Source organism: Colobus angolensis, unplaced genomic scaffold (genome assembly GCF_000951035.1).
Source record: "Colobus angolensis palliatus isolate OR3802 unplaced genomic scaffold, Cang.pa_1.0 Scaffold130, whole genome shotgun sequence".
In the NCBI taxonomy this organism is placed as follows: domain Eukaryota; kingdom Metazoa; phylum Chordata; class Mammalia; order Primates; family Cercopithecidae; genus Colobus; species Colobus angolensis.
The window spans coordinates 610,745-613,515 of record NW_012114253.1 but is presented as its reverse complement, the minus strand read 5'-3'; the positions used below and the strand labels follow the sequence as shown (position 1 = coordinate 613,515).

The window sequence follows — 2,771 nt, the reverse complement described above, 5'->3', positions numbered from 1 at the left end:
AAAAAAAAAAAAAAAAAAAAAGAGAATATATAAACTTTCAAGTCCCTTCAATGATGTTAAAGTACTGAAATATGAATAATAAAACTCTAGCTTAACCCCAAGAGCATTTTTATTTATGTGTTCCAATTTCCTTTTCCTGATTTTTCTGACAATGTTGGAAGCATTCTACCTTCTCGTATATAATGATTTTTGGTAAAATCAGGGGAGAAATTCACAGACGAACACCTCTGGAAGTACTTAAAGCATGGAATAAAATTTTGGTTCTAAGACCCTAGAATTCCAGATGACTAAGACCCTAGAATTCCAGATGACCAGTGCAGTGGCTTTGCTCTGCCACCCTGCTATCATCCTCCTTTAATTGTCTGAAGCCTGGCAGGGGCACAACGAAACTTACAACCAAGACCATCTTGATTCCGTGATTCTGGAAAAGAGGTCACAACGCTGGTCACCAGCAACGGGGGGAGGAGAAAGAGTGGCTGTGTTGTCTCCAAGAGGGACAAGGAAGGAGCAAAAAGACAAATAGCCTTGGCAGCCTCTTGTCTTTCCTGGAGAAGTAGTCTTTCTTTTCTTTTAAAAGGGGGGGGAACCCACAATTCAGCAAAGGACTAAATTCTTAAAATAGACTATGTCAGATGAGAAATTTCCTAAACATACTTTATTAATCATCAGAAAGAGAAAAGAAAAAAAATCACATAAAGAGAAGGAACTCACAGTTTAGAATCTTCTTTGGTCATGGAAGCAAATGTAAACATGAGGCCCCCATGGGGACACAAAAGAGCGCTGTTCCCAACTGATGACACAGGGCTGCATCTTGTCGGCTTTCTACTCAAATGAGACAAGGAGGAGAAATATACCTAATTACTGCATGACGAAAGAGAAGATTTTAAAATAATTATTTCAAAATCAGAGATATATTTAAGAAAATATTAGTAATTAAATGTGCTTCTTAGGCTTATTCATTTAACTTAATAGAAAAGAAAGCTTTCAGTGTGTGCTGGTGAAAGTAACCATGAAGGGTACAACAAACAGAATCCATGAAATCTTAAAAAATACCAGAGTCAAACCGAGTCATAATAACAATAAAGGAAATAAAACATATTTTGTTTCTACCTAACAAATTTCCGCCACTCTTCTACAAAGAACTGAGACACAATGTAGAGGACATCCGTATCCTAGAACACAAAAATCACAAAACAGTATCCGTCAATTTACCGCCTGCTTAACACAAATTCCTTATAATATACTTTGGTTGTCCTTATTCAAGTTTTATAAATAAAATGAAAACACAGTCCTCTACCAAAACATAGCAGGCTGGAGTAAATCCCCTGGTTAGATAACTAAACAAATGAGAATATGAGAAGTTCTGGGTTGTTCTGAAATAGCTCACTGGGAACTTGGCAAGGGCCTTAAAAAGTAAAGATGCATTCTTTCCTTTGTGGGAATCATTATACCTCTGGCCAGTTACTGAGACACGGTCTGTTTTTATCCTGGAACAGATTTGGTAGAGAAGTCTTTTGCTCGTTTGCAATCATCTTATGTAAGGCTTCATTTTCTTCCCCTTCTCTTTCTAAAATCTGAAAGAGAATGAAGCAATCAACTGTCTCCTGCTGACAGCACATGACTTGCCTCCTCCCTACACCCCCGTCAGAAGTACAATGTTAATTTCCCTGGGAAGTCAACCCAGGAGGTGGCATGCCATTTCCCCAGATGTCAGTAGCATTCAGTACCTTGCACTGTGAACAGCACTCTTTGTAACTTGGAAATTCAGGAGCCTTTGGAAAGTACTGCTGCAGTTTGCTCCAAGCCTCTTTAGAAACAAGCCTTCTTTCATTTTCAGATATGCATAACTCACCTGAGTTTAAAAAAAAAATTGAAAAAAAAAAAAGCTGAAAAAAGTCAGAATCTATTTCCTATTTCTTAAACTTAAGAAAAATCCATAGGTGCACTTTTCTTGCTTTGCTAAAGTGTGGTATTTCTAGCTCTCTTTTCTTGTTTTCAAAAACTTCTGAATTTCCAATTTCATTTTAATTCTAAAGGAGGTAGCCATTAACCTCAATTTTATGTCCCTAATCTAGGTCCGTGGTTGAAAAAAAATCATGAGATAAAAACAAAGCTAAAACCGTGCATTTTCTTTCTCCCTGCAAGGAAGTAAGTAGTCAAAAATGGGATTCCAGGAGTCCTGGGACCTCTGTGCCATGGCAGGGGCTGCTTAACAAAATCACGTGTACTCCCACACTCAAAGGTTATCATTTCCTGCAGACTTTATTGTCTCCCATTTGACTAATCCTGAAATCACACTACATTAAAATAATATTTTGACAGCTGCGTCCGACCATCACAGGACCATTACCTTATCAATTCAAACAAGATAAAGCAATCTACTGTTCAATCTAAAAAGCATCTCCAGTCAAGCACCAACTTGTTTGCTATTCGCAATTTATTCTAAAGATCCCCTTCAATCTTCAAAAATCCCAGAAGACATTAAAAAAAAAAAAATACTAGTCACTGCCACTCTGCCAGGACCTTTCTCCTCTGGCTCTACTTGTGGTTATATTTAGTATTGTTTCAGCTGTTTCAAAGCAGTAAGTTAGTGAACTTCACTTATCTACCCATATCGGTCATTACCCAGAAAACGATCTTTAAATTTCTAACGTCATATGTTTGTTTCTGCACCCATTGGCAAGGTACCTGTAGATTTATTAAGAGTAATAAAGCCAGCTGGGCGCAGTGGCTCAAGCCTGTAATCCCAGCACTTTGGGAGGCCGAGACAG

The 2,771-nt window shown here is 37.9% G+C and overlaps 1 protein-coding gene across 3 annotated transcripts in view; it reads right to left on the bottom strand.

Moving 5' to 3' along the window:
* Positions 1 to 2,771, bottom strand: part of USP48 (ubiquitin specific peptidase 48) — a 111,179-nt gene that overhangs the window by 28,148 nt on the left and 80,260 nt on the right. For all 3 annotated transcript variants that reach the window (XM_011933968.1, XM_011933967.1, XM_011933969.1), the window contains 4 exons: positions 1,728 to 1,852; positions 1,452 to 1,574; positions 1,111 to 1,172; positions 712 to 822 (listed from right to left, as the gene is read on the bottom strand). In XM_011933968.1, the coding sequence (XP_011789358.1) occupies positions 712 to 822; positions 1,111 to 1,172; positions 1,452 to 1,574; positions 1,728 to 1,852 (421 nt within the window). The remainder of the gene's footprint in view (positions 1 to 711; positions 823 to 1,110; positions 1,173 to 1,451; positions 1,575 to 1,727; positions 1,853 to 2,771) is intronic.